Source organism: Squalius cephalus (assembly GCF_949319135.1).
Source record: "Squalius cephalus genome assembly, chromosome: 21".
Taxonomy (NCBI): Eukaryota; Metazoa; Chordata; class Actinopteri; order Cypriniformes; family Leuciscidae; genus Squalius; species Squalius cephalus.
Genome location: NC_137142.1, coordinates 22,928,271 through 22,950,852, shown reverse-complemented (window position 1 = coordinate 22,950,852; position 22,582 = coordinate 22,928,271). Strand labels below are relative to the sequence as shown.

General features: G+C 38.0%; 2 protein-coding genes across 5 annotated transcripts; both read right to left on the bottom strand.

The window, feature by feature from the left end:
• Window positions 1-997: 997 nt before the first annotated feature.
• Window positions 998-8,838, bottom strand: cep68 (centrosomal protein 68). 4 transcript variants are annotated; one of them, XM_079855561.1, is made up of 7 exons: window positions 8,720-8,838; window positions 5,856-6,238; window positions 3,392-4,813; window positions 3,191-3,313; window positions 2,247-2,343; window positions 1,592-1,720; window positions 998-1,069 (listed from the first exon to the last, which is right to left on the bottom strand). In XM_079855561.1, the coding sequence occupies exons 2-7, from the start codon at window positions 6,189-6,191 to the stop codon at window positions 1,056-1,058; spliced, it is 2,121 nt and encodes a 706-aa protein (XP_079711687.1). In that variant the 5' UTR covers window positions 6,192-6,238; window positions 8,720-8,838; the 3' UTR covers window positions 998-1,055. The 4 variants fall into 4 exon arrangements, with proteins under 4 accessions (XP_079711687.1, XP_079711688.1, XP_079711689.1 ...); XM_079855562.1 differs by having other exon boundaries at window positions 1,005-1,066; XM_079855563.1 differs by lacking the exon at window positions 998-1,069 and adding an exon at window positions 1,196-1,283.
• Window positions 8,839-8,872: 34 nt separating this feature from the next.
• On the bottom strand, window positions 8,873-21,400 carry slc1a4 (solute carrier family 1 member 4). The gene is made up of 8 exons (XM_079855565.1): window positions 20,749-21,400; window positions 18,982-19,024; window positions 16,683-16,748; window positions 13,817-13,983; window positions 13,267-13,500; window positions 12,406-12,600; window positions 11,931-12,065; window positions 8,873-10,674 (listed from the first exon to the last, which is right to left on the bottom strand). The coding sequence occupies exons 1-8, from the start codon at window positions 21,261-21,263 to the stop codon at window positions 10,416-10,418; spliced, it is 1,614 nt and encodes a 537-aa protein (XP_079711691.1). The 5' UTR covers window positions 21,264-21,400; the 3' UTR covers window positions 8,873-10,415.
• Between the last annotated feature and the right edge of the window lie 1,182 nt (window positions 21,401-22,582).

The window sequence follows — 22,582 nt, the reverse complement described above, 5'->3', positions numbered from 1 at the left end:
GACGCTATTGCGACAGCATACGCGTCCAAAGACCTGCAGTGCCCTCTGGGCATACGGGCTCATTCCACCAGAGGCGTTGCCTCATCGTGGGCATGGTCCAGTGGGATTTCCATTTATGACATTTGTACGGCAGCAGGCTGGGCCTCCCCGTCTACATTTGTTAGGTTTTATAACCTGGAAGTTCCCGCCCTGCAGGCTAAACTTCTTGCAGTCTAAAATCATGTTCATGCCCTGCTCTTCGCAGGCTGGATATTAGATTTGACTCTTCTGGTCGAGCCGCACTTTCAGGGAAAGCTTTTATATACAGACCGGCTGCGCCGCTCTGTTTCTCCCTACGGGTGCTTATGTACATGTGTTGGCCCGCATTGCTGGCCACCTCTCTCCCCACTCTTCACTCCCCGGGTCCCCTCCCCCTGGAGTTGTGTGTGGATGCATGGCGCGCACGGCGTTGACAAAGGGTTCCCGTAGCGTAAGTTCCTTACGCAATACGAGAGAACCTCTCGTAAGAGAACGATACTCGGTTACTCACGTAACCTCGGTTCTCTCTAGAGAGGGAACGAGTATTGCGTTCCCTGCCGTGCTTGCGCCTCGAGCTCATGTCGCTTCATTCGACAGAAACCAGAGAATTAAGCCTCCGAGCCCTGTTTTTATACGCTCTGACGCCGCCCCTTCTGGCGGGCTGTGACGCGCGAGGGCGCGCGCACCCTGATTGGGCGTGACGTCACGCGGGGCTCACTGGTAGGCTTAAGCAGTTGCCGCGCGGCAGCCAATGAGCACGCAGTATTGCCCGCTCTAGCTCTGCTGTGCTGCCTGCTGCACTGCGTTGACAAATTATGAAAAATTAATTAAGGATAATTTTTTGGCTTCAGTATCTCGAGAAAAGATGACTTTTCCCGTAGCGTAAGTTCCTTACGCAATACTCGTTCCCTCTCTAGAGAGAACCGAGGTTACGTGAGTAACCGAGTATCGTTTTCATGTGAAAACACCAAAAAAATACATCTCAGTGAAAACAGTGTGCGGACCAGATATTTGCCTTCCCAGATTCCTAATAATTCTCAGGAAATTGCTTCTGGGGAGAAAGAGTGAAAAAAGTTATGCAGCACTTTTAATAATCAAAAGAGGCTAAAGTCATAGGGGAAAATGTGAATAATGAACTGTATATTGTAGGAATTGAAATAGATTGCTGCAGGGAGGAAATATTTTTGTAGACCAAAACCCAGAAATCAGAATTTTAGCACTTCAGCTTCCATCGTCCTGAAGTCAATGGGTTTTTGGTTAAATGCCTGAAATAAAGTCTGTGGTTAATACAAGCTTTGAAATTACGACATGACGTGAACGCAGCATTATCGCAATAGCTTTTTACTTCTGCCATTGTTTTTAGGCATCAAAATAATTCAAAATAAAAAATAAAAAAATTCACAAAACAACAGGTCACGAAGCTTATTTTCTGCAATAATCCAAAATTCTATTCAACTTCTATGTTGGCCAACAAAAAAAATGTCATCACTGCAGCATATTCAGTCATCCATTTATAGTAATATAACCATGTGATGACACTAGACTAGAGGGCACTATAACAGTAGATCATTACCTGATGCTTCCTCAGATCTGGGGTCAGTGAGGCAGTCCATGGCTGACAGAATAGAGGAGAAAAGATACTCTGAATGAGTTTCCAGTGTGTGAGACTGCCTCTCTATTAGCACCAGTGTGTCTTTCAGAACTGTAGGATCAGAAAAAAACATATATGAGCAGCAGTATGTATGAGAACATCTAAATACTAGTGATGTGTTGACGAAAGTAATGGTGTTAATTCTTGATGTGAATGCAGAAATGGAGAATGCTAGGTAACAGCACTGCTCTCTAATTCATGCATGCATGACCGCATTCTCCGAGCAGAGCGTTTCCTGTTTCTGTCCTATGTGACTGTGAGTATTGGGTTACACTGCACAACATGTCCAAAAGTGAGAAGCTGTAGACACTTGTGGAAGTGTACCGAATGATCAAGAAACAAAGATTAAAAAGCTCTAATGCTTCTTCTAATTTAAAATATAATTTCACTTCACAGCTATGGAGCCACAACTGAGGGTTCAGTAACAAAATGCAGCTTTTCCCTTCCATTAAAAGGAGTCGTGCTAATTCAGTATTCAGTACAGCAGCTGAATTGCAGAGAGATGTTTTTGCTGTTATGTAAAAAACAATTATATTATCTTATTGTATTATAGTTTGATAGAGCTAATTAGACTCACACGGAGAGGCTGAATTCATGCAATGCAAAAGCATCTCTCCAGTCTGAAGAACATCTGTTGTGAGGGGCTTATGAGCCTGAACTTCTTCCTGAAAACTCTGAAAGATATCATGTGATGCAGTTATGTATTTTTTTTTAATGTACTTCTTTTGGAATAAAATGATTATTTCTTATTGTTATTAGATGCATATACACTACCATTCAAAAGTTTGAGGTCGGGAAGCTTTTTCTGCCCGGTTTCACAGACAAGGCTTAAGCTAGTCCCAGACTAAAATGCATGTTTAAGCTGTTTTAATTGAAAGCAACTTGCATTGTTTTGCCTCAAGATGCACCAGTAATGTTGTTTTTTTTTCAAAGGCATGTTTAAAGAGCAAATTAAATGTCCTAATTGAACTAAGACCTAATCCTGGCAAAATCTAAGCCATGTCTGTGAAACCAGGCCATTGTGTATTTGAAATAAGTTTTTTATGCTCACCATGGCTGCATTTATTTGATCAAAAAAACTGTAATAACAGTAATATTGTGAAATATTATTACAATTTGAAACAACCGTTTTCTATTTTTAATATCTTTTAAAATGTAATTATTCCTGTGATGGTAAAGCTGAATTTTCAGCATCATTACTCCAGTCTTCAGTGTTACATGATCCTTCAGAAATCATTCTAATGTGCTGATTTGCTGCTCAAGACACATTTCTTATCATTATCAGAGTTGAAAACAGTTCTGATTCTTAATATTTTTTTTGTAATATACTTGTAATATTTTTATTTGATTAAAAGAACAGCATTTATTTGAAACGGAAGTCTTTTGTAAAATCATAAATCTCTTTACTTTCACTTTTGATCAATTTAATGTATCTTTGGGAAAAAACATGTTACTTTCTTTCAATAATAAAAAAAAATCTTATTGACCCTAAACTTTTGAATGGTATTGTAGTTTACAAACCTTGTAGTCAGCCAAGGAGGCTTTGACGCTCTCCAATTCAACCATTGGAGGAGATAGAAAATCTACTTTCTCTACCACCTTGTGCAGCCACTGAATCAGCTTTTCTAGGTTTGAGCAAAATGACTGTTGAGAAAGGATGTAACAGTTCTCATAAATTCATGGCAATCTCAGAATCATTAAATACCAGAAAAGTCTACTCACCTGTATGTGCTGCATTAGTGACTCCTGGGTCTCATATTCATCCTGGTCTGTTTGTATTGTCCTCTGAAGCTCTGACATTGACAATCCGCTCAGCTGATTCATAATAGCTTCCACCTCCCTCAGGTTCCTTCTATTCACGTCTTGACTAATCATCTGGATTCTGGCAGCAGGCTCCTTTGCTTTCTCTAAATGATCCTCAGGTGTAAGAGGAACTTCAGTAACAGATCCCCTCCTCGCCTCAATGTCTTCATCGCCCCTTTCTTCCATCAACGGTTCATGCTTTCCTACTTGAACCTTTGGTGATCTGATGGAGGTAATCTCGCTCTCCAGGGATTCCCAGCTGGTGATGACCGGTTGGCTTATCTGGTCACTAATGTCCCTCAGTTGCTGTGAAAGCACCTGAAGTTCCTGTAGATGTTCTGGTAGGCGAAGGAACTCTTCGTCTAACTCGTCTTGCGAATTAGGACGGGGGAGGACGAGTGTTGAACTAATGAAATTGGGGACAGACCTGAAAGTTGAGAAGATGCCAAATTTACGGTAATGACCCCCTGGCTTCCCGTCGCAATCAAGACTCTCAATTGACAAGCCAGTTTGGTCTAGTGAGGAGTACAGGCTACTGGACATGATACCATCTGAGGACTTTGAGCGTGATTGGTTTAGAGCTGGAAACTCAGTTGACTTTCGACCTGTTTCTGGACTAAAGCATCTCTGCTGTGTCCCTGTATGGGATAGGTCCAAACAGGAAAGGGTGGAAGAGCTGAAAAAGCGGTCCAACTCAATGCCTGAGTCTTGCAACAACGGATCATTTTGTGAGAGAAGATCTCCATCTGGTGAACCCCATGTGCCTGTGATGTTGGGTCTCAGAGGGTATGTGTAGTCCAGGAGAGCCTGGTATTCCTTTTCAGGATCCCAGCTGGGGGAATTGCGGTTTGGGGAGGGTGGCATGGAGTTGGGGATGGCACAGGCCCAATAGTTGGCCTGATGAGGCGACATGTGTTTGAACCCACGTTGATGGTTCTTACTATAAAACTCAGAAGATCCTGTGTTAAGAAGAGAATCTCTTCCTGTGTCCGTCATCTCACCTGTTCTTGTTTTTACCTTTCTCGTGAAACGAGACGTATGATTGGACAAGTGAGAGGTGCTTCTAGGAGTGGACATCCACTTAGGCACTGGGGGTTCTGTAAGGCTCAAGGAAGCTGAAGGGGGACTGGACAGACTGCGTTTGGCAGCTGAAGTGGTAAAAAAAGGATCCTTGTCACATGACCCTAGTCTAAGGTCCGATACATTCATGGAAGTATCCAGGTCTTCTCTGGATAATGTGGGGGAGGATTTATAATATGGAGAAGCTTGTGTGATCCTTCTGAATGACTCTTTGGCCAGACTTTTGTCCTTTTCTTTAGAGGAATCTGCTTTGTAATTGATCTGAGGAGGGGAAAAAAAGTAAATGTTAATAGGAAATCCTGGGATGTAGACTAAAACATAACCAGAAAGTCATTGGCTCCTTTTATTAAACAAACATTACCATTCAAACGTTTGGGGCCAGTAAGATTTTTTCATGTTTTTGAAAGAAGTCTCTTGTGCTCACCGAGGCTAAGTTTATTTGATTAAAAATACAGTAAACAGTAATACTTTGAAATATTATTAAAATTTTAAATAACTTTCTATATATTAATATTTCACAGAAAAGCAGAATTTTCAGTATCATTACTCCAGTCTTCAGCATCACATGATCCTACAGAAATCACTCTAATATGATGATTTGCTGCTCATTAAACATTTCTTATTATTATCAATGTTGAAACAGTTTTGATAAATTTAATGCAAAAAAAACAGTAGTGTGTATATTGTTTTAACAAGTTTCCAAGTTCCCAAACATTACAATTGGGTATTACTATGCTAAACCATGACCAATAATATAAGTTTTGTAAATATCTTTTTAAAATACCATTTAGAACATCAAACACAATTGCGAATATGTATCTTTAATTAGAAGTAACAATTTCTGGTTCATTTAGATTCAGACATAACCCAAAATAACGACTTGTGGTTCAGTGATGGAGTCAGCTGTGGCTCAGTAATAGCTTTGAACATTCACTGACTAAATTAATATGATTCAAACCCCTAACTCACAAACAAGTTTGAAACAGATTCACAAATCTCACTGATAAAAAACAGTTTGCTAATCGGACAACACAGCTTGTGCTGTGTTTGTTGCTGTCTGCAGGAAACACTGGTTCGCACTCTTAACATTTGGACACACAAAGCTTTCCAAACTAATTGAAAAATATTGTTGTTTTATTTTCAAAACTTTTAGTTGCAGTCTGGAGCCCTATATAAGACTAGCATTTCAAAGTTCAGGAAGAAATAAAGCAATATAATGCCCTTTTATTGTTTCAGTTAGTAGCCTAAATAGTGGTAGTAAATAGTTCCTGGTTCAACATGAACTGCGTCATTAGATTCTTACCATCTCTGAGTCTTCATGTGTGGATGAGTTCTTCAGGATGGGAATCTGGCATTGTGTGGAGATCAGTGGTTTTCTCATGGTATAGAGGCTTCTGTCTGTCATATACCTGGAAACAGGTGCCATTGTGACTGTCTTTTTGCAGCCACTCCTCTCTGTGTCTGAGTCTTTGGTCCCCAGGACATTTGCAGACCTTGTCCTCTCAATTGCCCTTTGACTGAGGGGTTTAGAGTGACCGCTGCGAATAAACTCTGGGGTCCTGGTCTTCCACCTCCCATAGCTCTTGTTCTCCATCTGAGAAGAGGTGTCTAATAAAGCCTTGTCAACTCCGAGAGCCATAGCACCACTTCCAGATTTTGTAGTTCCTCATTTGTCGAGAGCGACAGCTAAAAGGTCAAAATCACACTGTGTTATAAACACTGCAAAACAAAGGCTTGAATGATCACAGAAGGAGGCTCTGTGATGTGTGGTCTAACATGATGCAGGGCTCATTTACTGTAATCGGTCATTATCTACATGTTCAGGCTTGCCTGAAATTCAAGAATGCTCTGTCATGAATGCTCAATTTTGTTGTTAAAGTGCCCCTATTATGCTATTTTAAAGTTTCCTAATGTTGTTTTGGAGTCTCCTACAACAGGTTTACATGCATCAAAGGTAAAAAAACAGTTTAATTTTCTCATAATATACATTTGCACATCACCACATTTTCAATGATTCTCAAAAGACTTGTCAGATGAATCAATCTCTCTAAATCCCGCCTTTCCACAAACTACTCTGCTCTGATTGGCCAAGACAGCTCAGTCTGTTGTGATTGGCGCATGTTGAAAACAAAAATGCCCATTGCCATAACAACGTCAGCTCTGCGTGTCCTGAGGCTTCCTACACCGTAAACTAAACACAGTAACGTACAGTGATGTTGATTTTACCATATCAATCCGAGCGCGAGTCCGATGATAAAATACTGGAAGAACTAGGCCTATTCAATCAACTCGAACCTCCATCGCAAGGACAACTCGAGCAGGACGTTTCTTAGTGATACACTACTCAGTTTGAGGCACATTATGAGATGTTGCACCTGTAATTCCTCACCATCAGCATTAACAAGTGCATGTCCTTCAATAAACCTTGTCAATTTTACTTGTAGGCCTACTTATTTATTTACCGAGTATTTTTCTAATTTATTGCGGTGAACATATGGAAACTGTATCAATAACAGTGCATACATTAGCCAAGCTCTAACGTGAATGACTGATATAACATAAACTTTGGTAAAACAAATCTTGCCCCATGCTTAATCTTTCCTCGAAGTAGTGAGAACGACGGACAATCTGCATTAATAGACAGTTTTAGGTAATAGTGGCCCACAACTGATTAGCAGAAGTATTTCAGCAAACAGTAATAATGTGAGTTAACCAGTTAGCAGACCTACACAATATAAAACTCAAAACTAAGTGTTTTGAACACCATCTATATCCATAATAATTTGGCAGGGTCGAAATTCGGCACAACACCGGTTTGGGGTTCAAGTTTTCCCTGGTGTCTGCGCACAATAAGTGGGCAGGCAATATGCTAATGTTTCGTCTTGACGTCACAACGAAACAGCTTATGACTCATTTGAAAAACAATTCATTTCATTGACTCAGAGAGAGTCGACTCTTGCTTTTGAAAGACAATAACTTTATATACAGTGCACTTTCAGATTTAAAACTTTGCAGGATGTTTTCATTCACTTAGTTATTCACTTTCATTCACTATGTTACACACTACATGAAAGGTCATTTTCAAAAATCCATAATAGTGGCACTTTAAAAGAAAAAATTAAATGATTAATTAATTCAATAATTTAGTGATAAAATAATAATAATAATACTCTACACTGACAAAATATAGTTGTATTAGGCTAATATGTGTCAGATGAATTCTGATAAATGCAACAGTGCAGACAAAGCAGTTTCTTGTATTTCTCTGTGGAATAATAATAGGCAGGCACTGTTTTTTGATTGGCTGATGCTTCTGGTTTCCATGGCGACCAACAGAAAACGGCATGTCATAAGATGTGATCACGTGGGTAAATTTAAATCGTAGCCTGCTTGCATTGCAAACAAAGACAATAAGTGTCTTCACCACAGAACCCTCATGGACACGGCTAGTCGGTTCACATAATTGTTACTGACATCAATATGTTTTTGTGGACATAAAAAGCCAGCAAGATCCTGTGGGCTACAATGGCACTAGATAAAATAAAGCAGTGCGAAATCCTATAGAAAGTCATAGGGCTATAGGCTTGATTGATTGGCAGTTACCATGGCAAACCAGTCATCAAACAAATGCCTAGTAGAGACTGCACCACACACACACATGCATGCATACATTATATATATGTATATGTATGTATATATATATATATATATATATATATATATATATATATATATATATATATATATGGACGGCACAGTGTTTGTATTATACAATCCCTCTAAGAAACCGAAGAAAAAAACTTTTAAATCGATTCAAATATAAAACACACCATTTATAATTCACAATATAAAATCTAACGTTACTTGTTTTGAAAGCCACAATCTGCAACCAATACCTATTTAAATAGAATAAAGTAAATATTCCTAACTGAAAACTGTGGCACGCATCGATAACGGAATGATAAAATGTATTTGGGTATCAGTCACAATCACAAACAAACAGCAGCAAGAAACAAAGTGATTCGTGTAAATGCCATTTTATATCAGCCAGAAATATGTATCTATCATACAGTGGCTTCACAGCTATGTCGACACTCGACATCACTTTCACTTGGCTTTCATGGCTAAAACACCCAACGTAACTGATCTTAAACTGTCTTTACGTACCGTTTTTGGCTATGGAAAATCCATAGACAGCTCGATGAACTACGTGCATGTGGCAAGAGATATAATACGGTAAATAAAACACCGCTGTAGAGGAATCCAAACGTTAAAGGAAACGGTTCATAACACAGAGGCGGGTCAAGTAGCGTAGACTCACTGTTGCCTCTCCAGCCAATAGCGTCATAAAACGAGGAGAACTGCACGAGCCAAAATTCAAGTTACTCATTAATGCGCATGTGCATGACAATGTGACGTAAAATACTAGTTATTGTGGAGAGACCACTGTCTGAGACAATGATGTTTATTAAAGTTTTTTTTGTTTTTGGTCATTATTCTGGTATGAATTGTTGTTCAGACCACTGCTGAAATAACGCCTTGTCACGCCATACATGTTACATTTCTTGACGCTGGTCAGAACCAACCAATCACGGTAGTTTGTGATTATTTGATTAGGATTTAACAAAAATATTTTATAGAAATTGTTGTGTTTAGATATCATTTTGATTATTAGCTATAAATGTTGATTACAGTTACATTATTACTATCAACAAATAATTATCCGTCACACGCAGGAAAATGTGTATGCATGTAAATCAGAGACAGATGCTTTGGATTTAATTGTAAGCAGAGACACACAGACACATCGGTAACAAGAAGACAACTAACGGTTAAAGGATATGGGGAAAAGTACATGGAGGTAAAAATGCATATAAAAACACACTAATAAAGTTAATAGCTTTTAGAGTTCATCTAACATCTGAATATTTTCATAGCAACAGATTACGAAAAATAGTTTTCAATGCAGTACAAAAGGGTAAGCAATTAGAATAAATTAAGCTTATTCATTCTTATCTAATTGTCGTTTTAAAATTGTTTGCTCTTTAACTAATAACCAAACTTAATATTTGGGCATAAAATGTACAAAAAAAGCCACGACAAGTTCTTTGTTTGTAATCCCACTTACCACTAGATGTCACTAGATACCATGGGTGATGTTCTTGGGTCAAACAAAAAAATAAATATTTTATGTAGAGAACGGAGGTCTATCAGGAAATGTTTGACCCTACAGTGTTTCATCATCAGGTTGAATATCACACGTGACCCTGGGTTTTGTCTCTATCTCTGAGCTTGGCGTTCACTTAAATCAGATTTGAATGTAGGCTACTGAAACCATAAAGCACAAGCTCTAAAATCAGCTAGAATTCACAGTACTTCACAAGCACACATGCAGTTTTGATATAGTCCCCAATAAATCACCAGACTATACCACAATGCAACAGGATTTGCCATTAAGGACACAAATATATACAGCAATACTTTCCGGTGTATCTTTGAAATAGTTAATATTTCACACAGTCAGTCAAAATATAGAAAAACAAACAGATCAAGAGGTCAGTCTGTGAATGATTTCCATTACTACCCATCTCTGCACACAGACTGGAAATATTCCCTTTTTGATTTAGCATATCATCTGGGACATGTTCTCAAACACAAAATCTGATTATAAGAAATCATTTTGGCACAGTTGGATAAGATTTTCATAACAAAAAAACAGTCCAAACTATGTAAACTGACCATTAGTGTTCCTTTCACAGGAATGAGTAAACTTTACGTTTGACGTAAACTTCACACTCATCATGTAGTGGTTTTTAAAGAGAGAAAATAGTGATGAAAGAGATGGGAGACCACAGTCAACACTTTACAGTACAGACTCCAGACCGTCCTTTTCATTGAGTGTTTCATGTGAGGAGCTTTCTCCTTGGTTCTGGTGTGTGACGAGAGGGGAGGTCTCTTCTTCTGCCTTGACATTAGGCACTACCTCCACCTTCACCTCTTGCAGTTCCTGCTCCTCTTGATGCTGCTGCTGTTGTCTCTTCATCTCTCGCTCATTGATGTGGTGAAGTATTCCAGCACCGAGGGCATCCCCCTCCACGTTCACAACTGTGGTGGTGCGGTCGCTGATCACACATCAGACACACAGTTTGTTAACTCAAGGGCTAGAAAATCCTAATTCTATTCTATATTCTAATTCCTAATTCTATATGCCTTCATGTAGCTCAAACAGTAGAGCATGGCGCTATAGCGATGCCAAGGTCATATAGGTACAAATATGGGTTCAAATTGCATTGGATAAAGTAAATGTTTTTTAATTCCATATTGAAAATTTTACATTGTGTCCTTATGTTTGAAACTGTATTGTACTTTATTGTATGCATATACATAATATTAGTTTCTTATTATAGAAGTATAACTTTTCTAATTCTTATATGAAGCCTTAAAAGACCCTTAGGAACAAACATAGACTGTAAAGCTATCAGGTTTCATGATGATATGTGTGGGGAGGGTGCATTTTATAAAGACCTTTAATATATATATACAGTATATATATATATATAATTTGTAAATAGATACACTACCGTTCAAATGTTTGGGATCCTGGATCCTGTGTGTATATATATATATATATATATATATATATATATATATATATATATATATATATATATATATATATATATATATACTTTGTAAATAGATACACTACCGTTCAAATGTTTGGGATCCTTAAGATTTTTAAAAATGTTTTCTTTTAAAGAAGTCTCATGCTCACTAAGGCTGTATTTATTAGATAAAAAATACAGTAAAAACAGAAATAATGTGAAATATTATTATAATTTAGAATAACTTTTTTGTATTTAAATAATTTTAAAATGTAATATATTATAATAATTATACTATGTTGATTTGCTGCTCAAGAAACATTACTTATGATTAATGTTGAAAACTGTTGTTTTGCTTAATATTTTTGTGGAAACCATTTTTTCAGGATTCTTTGATGAATAGTAAGTTCAAATGAACAGCACTTATTTGAAATAGAAATTCTTCATTGTCACTTTTATCAATGTAGTGCTTCTTTTAAAATGTAAAAAAAAAAAATCTTACTGAAGCATTATTAATAAGACAAAATACATTTAAATAGTTGACATAAATTAAACAAATACATTTTTTTTTTAAATGCAATTAATCATTATTCCCTTTCCTGAATGTAAACTTGTCACTGATATGGCATCTCAAAATTACAACACTCAGCAAATACTGATATATGAGGTTAATTGTAATTAATCAGTGTATTAATTACAATATCGATTTACAGTATTAATTTGTTGGTTGAGACCAATGTATTTATATGAGTAAAATGGGAAAGTTGTCTTACACAATCCAGTCCACAGCCAGCATGAGTGACAGGTCATGGGTGGGCAGACCAATGGCCTCCAGAATGATAGCGATGGTGATGATCCCACCCGCTGGAATACCAGCTGCTCCCACGCTGGAAGCGGTGGCTGTCACCCTGCACATGTGAATAAGCAAATGAGCAGTCATTTATCAGATACTTCATCCAAAGCAACCAATGGTACACTTACTACAGGGACAAATTCCCTGGAGACAAGCGGAGTTAAGTGCCATAATGCTAAAAGCTATCAACATCCATCCTTCCATCAGAGCTTCAGATCTGTATCGCCCATTACTGCATAGCCTGCCACACTGGGACAGGCTCCAGAAAGTGAGTGTGTGTTACTTGTAAATTTAGATCAAGCTTAGCATCTCTGCCTTGTATATATAGGAATGTTCACAGTATCTATGAATACTCCTGCTGATTGAAGAAAGACCTCATAGGGATGTACACTCACAGGATTGTAAAGATCTGGCCAGCGTTGAGTTCAACGTTGTTGAGCTGGGCAATAAACACAGCAGCAACGCACTGGAAAATGGCTGCTCCGTCCATGTTGACAGTGGCTCCAATCGGTAAAATAAACCGACTGATCCGTTTGTCAACACCGTTGTTCTCCTCGACACATTTCATCATGGTGGGCAGGGTCGCTGAGCTGAAGAAAACAGACAAGGTTTGAGTATGTAATGGCAAAATAGATGTAATAATGGTCAAAGCCATTCTATTGGTGGAAAAAAGGTATATAACCATCTTTTAGTAACATTACAACCATTACATGATGGCTTTGAATCAGTGTTATTTTAGAATTACTAAGTACTATTATAGTATTTATTGCTTTGAATTAGCTTTCATTTTAGTTTAGGATTTAGTAATTTTGTTATATGCTTTTGAATTATTACTTCAACTTCAAATTATTTATTTCAGGTAGTTGCAACATTTCTAAAGTTTTTAAAGTTTACGTTTTTCATGTAATATTTACATTTAACTTTATTTCAGTTCACAAAAGCATTTTGCATTAGTTTTAGTTAACAATAACAACACTGCTTTGGATTGGTCTAAGGACTGACCACCAGAATTTATTCCTTTGCCAACAAATCAAGGTTTTTGCATTTCCAATAACACTACTAAAGATTTAGCAAGACTGGTGGTTCCAGGAAAAAAGAAAACAAAGCTTTTTAGTCACATTCTGGGAAACAAATTAACCCAAACATTAAACTGCATATTGCCTGTATTAAGCTATTTTTTGCTTATAGAAAAAAATAATGTAGGTTAGCTCAACTAAACCTGCTTTTAGGACTACAAATGACATAGAACAAATTACCTGGAGCAGGTAGCAAAGGCTGTGGTGAAAGGTGTGATGAGGCCAGACAGGAAACTGAAGGGGTTTTCACGAGTGAACCCAAAGTAGATAAGAGGCAAGACAATGCCACCATGGATGACGTGGCCCAGGATAGAGGCAAAAATGTACTTCCCCAAACTAGTGACCAACAGAACCACATCTTCCATTTCCACAATCTTACTGCCAACCAAGAACATGATGCCAAATGGCACATACCTGAAGGATAAAAAAACAGAATGTATCAGACATCATGTGCATAGTGCAACTTAAGCTTTTAAAATGTATAAAAGTTTCGCTTTCTTTAAGATTTCAGTGTTGAATAGTAAAATAATTTTTTAGTATTTTGTACTTACACATACTGCACTTGCAAATAATGCAATATTTTATATGAATATAAGTGTATTTTTTTTCCTCATGTCCCTATTATTTATCATCGGGACAATATATGATGTAATAAATTCCATTACATCACATTAAGGCTCTGCGCCTTAGACTGCATTAGATGTCAATTTGATCAAATACCTTTACTTACCACATGATCCATGACACCAATACCATAGTGGCTTCATTGAAGGCATTGAAAAAGCGAATGAGCTCCTCTCCTTCTGTCCCAAGCTTTCTCAAAGCAACTCCAAAAACCATAGCAAAGAGAACAAGGCCCAGAATATTCATTCCATCTGCATCTGTTCCATAGGGAACCTGAAACCCACCAAAACATGTTTATCATTGTTATAAAGTGGCTTACATAAGTAGACATTCAAATATTAGGATACTGCCGCTCAGCCTTCTCAATGTTTTCTTGGCAGCATACAGTCAAGAATTGGTTAAAGGCGAAAAATGCAACAGCAAAACAAATGTGATGATTTGATGATCATTATTTTAAGCAATAAAATGTGACATATTAATGTGCTCTGATTAGTGCTGAATTTAAGTAACCTATATGAACTAATGTTCCCACTCACTGATGCAATATCATATCTCCTGTCACTGATATGACTGTTCATGGACAAGTGACTTTCAAAAGCCAAAAACGTCATGAAGCTCGGCTCTCAGACAGAATTTCCTCAGCGGTTATGGCTGTGGGGTCACAGGTGATGAAGATCTGACGGGACTGAGCTACTGTTCAACAGAATCCCTCTCTTGTTCTGGGATTTATCACACATCCAGGCATGGCTCATCACTTGGCACACAACACTGGTTGTTCTGTAAGCCCTACTTAAGCAATTATGGACCTCAAGCGTTCTGAGGGATTGCCCACATATTTACCCATGCACCAACAGATACGAGACATTTTAGCTGAGCCAGGATGTAATGAAGACCCAATGATTTATACAAAGGCTAATCACATACAGCACTAGATAGAGTAGTTCATTTGCATCTGTGACTTATTATTTGCTTTTTTGCACTGAATTTGAAGGAAATACTGATGGAATAGATTTAAACATTAAAGGGTTAGTTCACCCAAAAATGAAAATTATGTCATTAATGACTCACCCTCATGTCGTTCCAAGCCCGTAAGACTTCCGTTCATCTTCGGAACACAGTTTAAGATATTTTAGATTTAGTCCGAGAGCTTTCTGTCCCTCCATTGAAAATGTATGTACGGTATACTGTCCATGTCCAGAAAGCTAATAAAGACATCATCAAAGTAGTCCATGTGACATCAGTGGGTTAGTTAGAATTTTTTGAAGCATCGAAAATACATTTTGGTCCAAAAATAACAAAAACTACGACTTTATTCAGCATTGTATTCTCTTCAGGGTCTGTCGTCAATCCGCGTTCACGACTCCGCAATGACGCTGCTGACGTAAGACGCTGCTGACATTAAAAATATATTAATAAATATAGCAATACCAAAATACAAACAATGTAGAATAGCTTGAATACAGCATGCGTCTCCCTCAGACTGTAAACGAAGCTCGGGCGCACCAGATAACACGTTAGCAGCGTCTTACGTCAGCAGCGTCACTGCGGAGTCGTGAACGCGGATTGACGACAGACCCTGAAGAGAATACAATGCTGAATAAAGTCGTAGTTTTTGTTATTTTTGGACCAAAATGTATTTTCGATGCTTCAAAAAGTTCTAACTAACCCACTGATGTCACATGGACTACATTGATGATGTCTTTATTACCTTTCTGGACATGGACAGTATACCGTACATACATTTTCAATGGAGGGACAGAAAGCTCTCGGACTAAATCTAAAATATCTTAAACTGTGTTCCGAAGATGAACGGAGGTCTTACGGGCTTGGAACGACATGAGAGTGAGTCATTAATGACATAATTTTCATTTTTGGGTGAAATAACCCTTTAAAGTATGTTAAATCGATCAAATTAGCTACAATTATCAATGAACAAATATACAACCCAACAAGCAATAGTTGTCATTTCACCATCTAGGTTAACTATAGACCCGATATAGTCCGGCTATGAGTAACCCACTTCTAGTCAAAATAACCTTGAATTTGGTTACATGTCGTTTTTTCCTAAATAATTTGCAAGATGTATGATATTCCATCATGTAAGCAAAATAAACAGTGATTACAAGATGTTTGGTTTCATTTCTTCACTCATTTAATTTCTTTGTTATCTAATTGACTAGTCTATTCTTCGGCTATGGTTTAGACGTCTATTAAATTTTCACTGACGGCCCAAATTTTGCCTTGTTTTAGCCTAGACGTCTGCGCTGTGTTTGGGCGGCTATAAGACGTCTTTTAAATTGCTTGCTGGGAAGTAGCGAGACATAAACTGAAGGTCATTCTAATTCTGTGGAAATCTGCATGCATGTGGGTCTGGGTGTAATGTAACTAGATTTATTTGAGGCTGACTGTACTACTATAAGGACAGAAAATGTTCATTAGAAAATTATTTGAAATGTGAATATCTCTTAGCACATCCTGAGTCCTTCTACAAGCACATTGCTGCGACTAGAATGCAGACACATGGGAGGCCCTATGGGAAAGGCTTGCCATCTCCAGCTGCTTGAGTGCTCAGTAGGACAGGAGCAGCAAAACCGGCTGCGTCAACCCTGGCCCTGTGCAAACAAACAGCAAGCTCTTTCAAGGCTGCCAAAGAGCCAAACACTACTGAGTGGTCTGAGACAAACCAGCCAAGAAGCCCTAACTGGACTTGAGTAAAAAAAAAAAAAAGAAGTGCAAAACTACTGGGTTAAATTGACATTTCAGCAAGTGACATGTGTTTACAATTGACAGTACATGCTTAATATAGGGAAAGGATAGACCTAATGCTATTAATAATTATATTAATGAAAATAAATGTTAATTATTATTAACAATAATAATAATGTTATAATTATAAAATGTATCATTATCGTAACATAAAAATGTATAATTTTTAAATAAAATTATTATTAGAAAATAAAGAGATCATGTACCTTCTGGTAGATGAGGGTTCCATTTGTTCCATTTCCAACAAGAACCATCTTGTAATCAGTGATATACTGTGACAAAAGTAAAAGACAGAGGAAGAAAACATTATGAGCTACATGCAGTGCTTATCAAAGAGCTATTCTGGCCGATTTCAACCCGTTCCAGTGTGCGGCTTCATGAACTGGGATGCATTTGATTACTTCTCTGCACTGAGCGTGTTTCTGTGCATGTCTAGTGCCAAAATACTCACAAAAGCAGCATTTAAAGTTTAGCTGAAGAGGACTTTGAGACTGGTACACACAGAGACAATGAAAGTGATCCCCCCACAGCTCTCCTATTCAGAACCCCTGTTTCTCAAAAAATCCAATTCTATGAGCTATAAGCCACTCAGTTTAGTTTCCGTCTACTTCCTACCTCAAAAGTACGATCGGAGTAGGTCAAAAACATGAGACGTGGCAGTGGCACTGAACTATGGTAATAATGCAGGGTCTCGAGACATGTTTTTAAAGGTTGAATCTCTTTTCGGCAATGTAAAAATGCAGCAAAATCGTGGGGGAGTGGTGTTAAAGTCACCATGAAATCAAAGTTGACTATTCTTATTTTTTTAATGGAATGTTGCAGTATTTATTATAAATTATTTACCAGTGCACATCATTATTATGTTTTTATTAATGTGCCTTCGTAATCTTTAATCAAAATAACTTCCCCTTCCTCTTGCAACGATATCTCTTGTTTACCGGTGTGAGGGTGGAACAACCTATCACTCTAATGAGATCTCAGCAATAGCAAACAATACAATCAATTCCCCATTGACAAAATCAAGTCCAGTCCTACATTTTTTCTCATTCGAAAAGGCTTTTTACCCAGATATATGTCACATAGGGAAGAAAAAACAATCACCACTTCCATTTCATGCCAACTTTAACGAAAGTAGCTGCCTTTTAGAAGCGGGGCGCTTTTCTCACAGAATGTGTTCCTGCCTTTAAAAAAATGTGAGACTTTGTGCTGCTAAGGAATAGAAAAGAACACAGGATCTCAGGATACATTTTTAAAAGTTGAACTTAGTTTAAGTTAAGTTTAACTTCATCGTAAAAAAAGTTAGATCTTGGCACAGTGTTGATAGATGTCCGTGTACCCAGATAGCATACATATTCGGGCCTCATCTGGGCTAACTATGGCACAAATGGCTCAGTTCTGGCAGTGGCAAAGGTCATATGGGCCGTATCTGGCCCACACACATCAAGCCGGTAGTTTGAGTTGTGGCTTGCTGTGTGTGGCCCGGATGCGATTGCCAGCCACACTCAGGTTGAGCCATCATGCCATGGTATGCCATGCGGGATGTGGGCCACAACTGGGCCAGATGTCATTTGCTATCTGGGTAGCTTATGTTTACATAGACAAACATATGTTTACATATAAAAATCAGTGTAGTGGAATGCAGAAACTCGTCTGTTAAAGGTTCACAGGCAGCCGTATCTTTAATGAGATGAATTTACACTGTGTTTGCATATTCTGATGTTGACTTACATTTGATGGCAAATAAACATATCTCAGTTAGAGATAATTAAGGCAACCTGGAATAGATCTTCAAAAATTAGTTTGGACAAGTTCATATGTAACTGGCCATTAAAATAATTCCCAGGCATTTCTGTATTAATCCTGCTAATCCGTGTCTCATCTTCTTTAAAGCCTGTCTGGACTCCATCCAGGTAAGTGTTGATGGAAATCCCACTGGATAAAGAAACATTCTCCTAAAGAAACATCCCATTATTTGCAGCCAATGACCCTGTTTTTCTTTCTAAAGCTACTCTGGCCTTTAGAAAAAACATAGTTTTTGCAAATAGATAACTGGGTACCCTGTTCAGTTTGTGTCAGTGAGGTTGCGCACATGCTCCAGTCTGGGGACAGAGATGTTATCTCCTACCCAGACCACCAAACCCCATGACCTTCCTTTGAGCAGAGTGTGCTCACTGTTAAGCAGCTGACCGTGTGGTACAACTCAGTGAACTAAGCCAGGTTGCCAGGCACCAAGGAATGGAATCAGCTTTCTATGGTAACTGCCTGGTTGCTTAGTGGTGAGAGAGGATGGGAGGTATTTATTGAGTAGGGACAAAAATGGTCACTCCATTTTGTGACTCTCTCAATTAGAGATGAAGGAGCTGTTAACATGGAGGAAGTGATCTACAGATATTCATTCTGGACATAACCGTGTGCGTGCGTGCGTGCACGCATTTGTGTGTGCACGTGTGTGTGTGTGTGCGCACGTGTGTGTGTGTGTGTGTGTGTAGAAAAAAAGTAACTCACTGAGCGGAAAGCTGCAGCCACCAGGTTGGATGGAAACAGGTTTCTGAAAAGGAAAAACAAGCAAGAAAGATAAACCAGTGATGCAGACATGTGTAAAAATGGGCTCTTATCATCACAGATGGACACCACTGGTGTTCCATTGCTAAATTCCCACCCGTTTGCATGATGGACCTGTAAAGGAAGTTTTCCATTGATCCATGCAGATCAATATCTTTATCTAAACAGATATTCACTCACTCTACAGAATGGATTATTTTAAACTAAACTGAGTATTAGTTCTTATTCATCATATGACCTGAGTTAAAAGAGGATTAATCTAGTAACCCTGTGAACTGTGGGGCAAAGTGGAGTGCATTTTCTCCAGCTTCACGCAAGCCTATTATATAGTCATTCTTCAAGTTCTGATTACATAATTGCATAGAAGATTTATACTTCAACAAGAGAAACTTTAAAGACTTTTTACTAACAGATTTCAGGTTTCAAGATATGTGCACATTTGGTCCAAATAGGGTGAACAACAATAATGTTCATGTGTGTTCATGTAATGATGTATTTTTTGTGATTAAATTGGATGTAATTTATATTTTGTAAATTACTGATTAGTGGAAAAAGCAGGACAGTTATGTTAAGTTAATAGCAAACATGTTTGCTGGAATTTTGAAAAATGTAATTTCCTTTCATGAAAAATAAAATTGTCACAATTATGTTCCTGCTGGAAAAACAAAATATTTTTTGCAATATTGTAGCTGATTTGTTACTGGTCCATGGTGAACTCTCAACCCTAATACAGATCTACCAGGTCGATTGCGACCCCACCAGCTGGTAATCCATCCATTTTGTCCATCATCTAGATCAACTTAGATGAATAAAGACCATATCCTGCAAAAACAAATCATGTAAAACCAGCATCAGAAATGTAACTCCTAGGCAGCCATAGTCTAATTTTGGTCTTATAGCACAGCAACAATCGGGCTGTAATGAAATATTTTAACTGTTGTGAGCCAGGTTAATAGTAAGACACATAATGGTCCAAATCAATCAGAACCGCTATACCTTGACATGTTAGAAAAAGAAATATGCCACTTAAAACAGACAACCAATTAAATACAATATATTTTTGTAATTATCCAATCATCATTTAAAAACATTAATAAAAGTTTAGAGTCAGTGGTTTTTAATTTTAAGAGGCTTTTAGAAAATCTGTTGATGGATTTTCATGTGTTCACAGAGATACATATTGAAACATGATGCCCATTATGATGATTCCAGGCAAATTACATTTTCAGAATGACAATGATCCTTATTTGTGACAGTTATTAATTGATTTGATTGTTTCCTTACTTGTAGAAGCTTATCAATCATTTTTTCTCCTACTTTACTTGATGTCCCAATTGTGTTGAACTCTCACTATGCTGTCTAAAACATTCTCCTTTTTCCAGAAATGTGAGAATTTTTCAGTTGTTTTTCCAGCTCTTCTTTCCCTGTCTGGAGCAATAATTAAATTCACAACAGTCGGTGACTTAAATAGTTTAAAAAAGAAAAAAGAAAGAAAGAAAAGAAGATGGAAAGTATGAGATTATTGTCACATGATCTGCACGCATTCGTGTGTGTGGCACATAGCCTACATCGTTAATCACACCGGCAACCTGCAGGAGCGGATTAGTTGCCATAGTGGTGTGTTTCTTTCTCACGTCAGGTTGAAATATATTTTTATCACCAATTTTTACTATATATTACTATCAGTAATTTTCATAACCGAAATGATACCTTGCCAGGTCTAAAAACGAATCCGCTGTCTCTTTGTTGGAGCTCAAGCCTTCCAGTCCCAAGTTGTTGGTGTTCAGCGCTCCGGCTCCCACGCCGGGTTTGATGATGAAGGCGAGCGCGACCCCGATGGATGAAGCTATCAGAGTGGTCACCAGAAAGTAAGACACGGCGATGCCTCCGAGCTTTCCCAGCGAGCGCGTGTCCAGACTCGCAGCGCCAGAAATCAAACTGCAAACCACTAAAGGAAGGATGATCATCTTGAGCATCCTCAGCAGCATCTCCCCGGGGAAGGCGAAATAAGTCATTTGCGCTCGGGTTAGGTTCATGTTCCGAACCATCATCCCGAGCCCAACGCCCACCAGAACCCCGGACACCGTCAGGATCACTAAGAGATTTCTTTTGAGGAAGCCCATCAACCTGTCTTTAAAGCTTTTCTTTTTTGATTTAATTGAGACCGCTGGCAACGGGCTTTTGTTCCCGGCGTGCCCATTGATTTCGCTCTTCTTCTCCTCCATGATTTTCTCTTCACGCTCAGTATTTCCACCCGTTTATAAGAGGTGCAGGCTCTTCTCATCAGCAGCGTGCGCGCGCTTGGAACGGAGCGGAGTGGATAGCGCTTGTAAAAACCGGCCGGCACTTATAGACATGTGCTGATCCACCAATGGCGAGGGGTCTTTCAAAGATGAAGACTCAGGGCATGCGCACTCCTGGACCACGATGAAATGATGCAACAAGGCAAAGGGTTGCTGATATCAAAAAATAAATCAATGATTTATTATTATTAGCCTATTATTATTATTATTATTATTGGGTGATTTCATATTTGTGTGCTTTTTCCATTTTGTGTGCTAATAAATTGCAACAAGGCAAAGGGTTTATCTATCTATCTATCTATCTATCTATCTATCTATCTATCTATCTATCTATCTATCTATCCAGGGACAGGTCAAAAAACATGGATTTATAAAATAAACACTCTAGACAATGACTATAATAAGACATAGTTAGTGTCCACTTTTTTATTGTTATAGTCAGAATCTACACATTTTTGTGTAAAGATTTCCCCCAAGTTAAAGAGCCTAAGATGTAAATACTTTTTAGCTGTCTGTAGTTGCTTTCCCCTGAACCTCAACTATTCTGTTCCAAAAATAACATTTCACAGCTGCCAAACCAGGAGCACAGGAAGCTGAGTTTGCTCTCCAGTCTTTGCTATAATATACTGAACCCCACTGTGAGGAGGCTTGGACAGAACAAGACTGTGAAGATTTTAAGCCCCAATATGTCTTGTACAATCTTCAGAAGTAGCTTGCATTAAAGGTATAATATTGTTAAAAAGTATTGCAAAAGTAATACAATAAAGCAATAGAGTATAATACAACAAGAAAGGGGTTGTATACAACAAACATCTGATTTGATGTAAAATCAGACCACATCCTTCAGCTGCTGTCATGCCGAAGAAAGATGAGCTCTGTCCACACGACCCCCTCCTATAGTTTACAAAAAGTCTCCCCTCTGCTTTCTGTGCAAGGTTGAACTGTTTTCTGTAGAACAATTGGATTAAAATTGACTTCCATCCCAAAATATGGCTTCCATATGTAATTTAGCAATGTTGGTAACACTTTGTGGTTTCATTAGTTAACTACTTTAGTTAACATGAACAAATTAACAATACATCTACAACATTTATTAATCTTGGCTAATGTTAATTTCAAAATGTACTAATATATTATTTTTAAAAATGAAGTTTTATTTGTTAACATTATTTAATGCGCAGTGAACTAACATGAAGAAACAATGAACAGCTGGATTTGTATTAGCTAACATTAACAAAGAT